The following is a 1,844-nucleotide window of genomic DNA, read 5'->3' as shown; positions in this document are numbered from 1 at the left end:
ACATAAATTTCTCACTTTAGAACCTACCCCCAGGAATGTCTATACTTTGGACAAAATAAGACAATGTGTATGGAAAGACAGGTGAAAGGGACAAGGAGATTCCCAATGGAGAGGTGAGAGAAAGAGAAACTTAAAACGAAACTGAAGTTTTATTAAAGAAAGTGTGATACCTAATTTTCTGAGTTTAGAAAATAACTCATCAATGTAAGTTTCAGGCTATTCACCTTTTATTGCTTCAGAGTGACCTTCCATTAGGAATGCAGAGATCCAGTGTCCCTACCAACCTTTCCTCAGTAACCTCTGGATTCCTTGCTTGATCTCCTGGGTGCGCACTCCATAAACAATAGGGTTGAGGGCTGCAGGGATGACGTGGTGGAGGACATTGAGCAGGACTGGCACCTCAGCGCAGACCTTCTTCTTGGCCACATGTGTGAGGACGAAGACCAGCAGGACGGTGCTGAAGAAGAGGATGAGGATGAAGTGGGAGCCACACGTGCTCAGGGCCTTGGCCACAGCTCCCTCTGCCTTGAGTCTCAGCACAGCTCTCAGGATGAGGGTGTAGGAGAGGAAGATGAGGATGAGGTCGCATCCTAGCAGAGTCCAGCCTCCAGCAAACTGGTACATGCGATTGATGGTGACATTATCACAGGAGAGCCTGGACACAGACATATTGGCGCAGATGCAGTTCTCAATGACGTTTCTCCTGCAATAATGGAGCCGTGCTGAGAGAATGGGAATAGGCATTGTGAGAAGGACATTCCTGGCCAAAATAAAAATGACAGCCTTGGCCACAAATTGCTCATTGATGATGGACAGGTACCTCAGTGGGTGGCAGATGGCCACATAGCGGTCATAGGCCATGACCATGAAGGTGCAGGACTCCATGGCGAGGAAACTGTTCATGATGTACATCTGCAGGAAGCAGGCAGAGAAGCTTATGGACCTGAGGTCAAACCAGAAGATGGCCAGGACCTTGGGGCTGACGGTGAGGCAGAGCACCATGTCCAGCACGGAGAGGAGGCTGAGCAGGTAGTACATGGGCTGGTGCAGAGAGGCCTCCATCCGGATGGTGACGAGGAGGGTAGCATTGGCCCCCATGGCCAGGAGGAAGAGGAGGCTGAGGGGCAGGGACAGCCAGAGCTGCCAGCTGGGGGACCTGACAAAACAATTCAGGAGGAAGTCTGAAATCTCAGTGGAGGTGGTGACATTGTGTTGTGTGGTCATATTTTGTCATGTATTCCTACAGCCTTCTTCTAGGAATCTGTAATTAGGATAAAAATTGGCTATTGACTACACAAACATGAATTTCCAATAATATGCCTTTCCTCTGTAAACTGTGTGGGTCCTAGCAGTTTATCCAAAGTAAGCAAATGCATCTGTTTATTTGTTGTGCTATGCTACTGGGGTATTTCTCTCATTCTAAGCAGCATAGAGGCGTGAGGTAATAGCATTTGTTCATACATGTTTGATCTGTTCAAGGCTCAGTTTCAATGTAATTATATCCTTGCATATAAATGTAGAAACTACTTTTTGTGACAGGTGAGTCTAAATTTGTACTTGTGAGTTTCTTTCATTCTGTTTTTTAATGCACACATAGGCGACCACCCCTGCAACTTAACTCTAACAGTATATACCAATAAGTTTCAGAGCCAGCACGAAGTGGCGCTCAGAAGAGTATCCCCAGTCGTTTTGTCACCTTCATTCTGACTTTTCAGCTGTATTTACTTTGCTTTAATTAGAGATTTAAGATAATTATGGAACTGAAATTAGTTATTTGACGTTTCGTCTGAAAAGTATTTCAAGTGGATAGGTATGGAATCCCCCTAATACATGTTTTCCCCTCT

At 45.7% G+C, this 1,844-nt stretch overlaps 1 protein-coding gene across 1 annotated transcript; it reads right to left on the bottom strand.

Annotated features, from left to right (window-relative positions):
- Positions 1–276: 276 nt before the first annotated feature.
- LOC130684713 (olfactory receptor 56A3-like) lies at positions 277–1,224 on the bottom strand. The gene has a single exon (XM_057506613.1). It carries the CDS (start codon positions 1,222–1,224, stop codon positions 277–279), a length of 948 nt encoding a protein of 315 aa, XP_057362596.1.
- Positions 1,225–1,844: the final 620 nt, after the last annotated feature.

Source organism: Manis pentadactyla, chromosome 9 (genome assembly GCF_030020395.1).
Source record: "Manis pentadactyla isolate mManPen7 chromosome 9, mManPen7.hap1, whole genome shotgun sequence".
In the NCBI taxonomy this organism is placed as follows: Eukaryota; Metazoa; Chordata; class Mammalia; order Pholidota; family Manidae; genus Manis; species Manis pentadactyla.
Note: the sequence above shows the minus strand (reverse complement) of the source record. Positions and strands in the feature narration are given on the sequence as shown.

Bases quoted from the DNA above. Each gene is read 5' to 3' on its own strand.
- LOC130684713 (XM_057506613.1), bottom strand. From the start codon at position 1,224: ATGACCACACAACACAATGTCACCACCTCCACTGAGATTTCAGACTTC.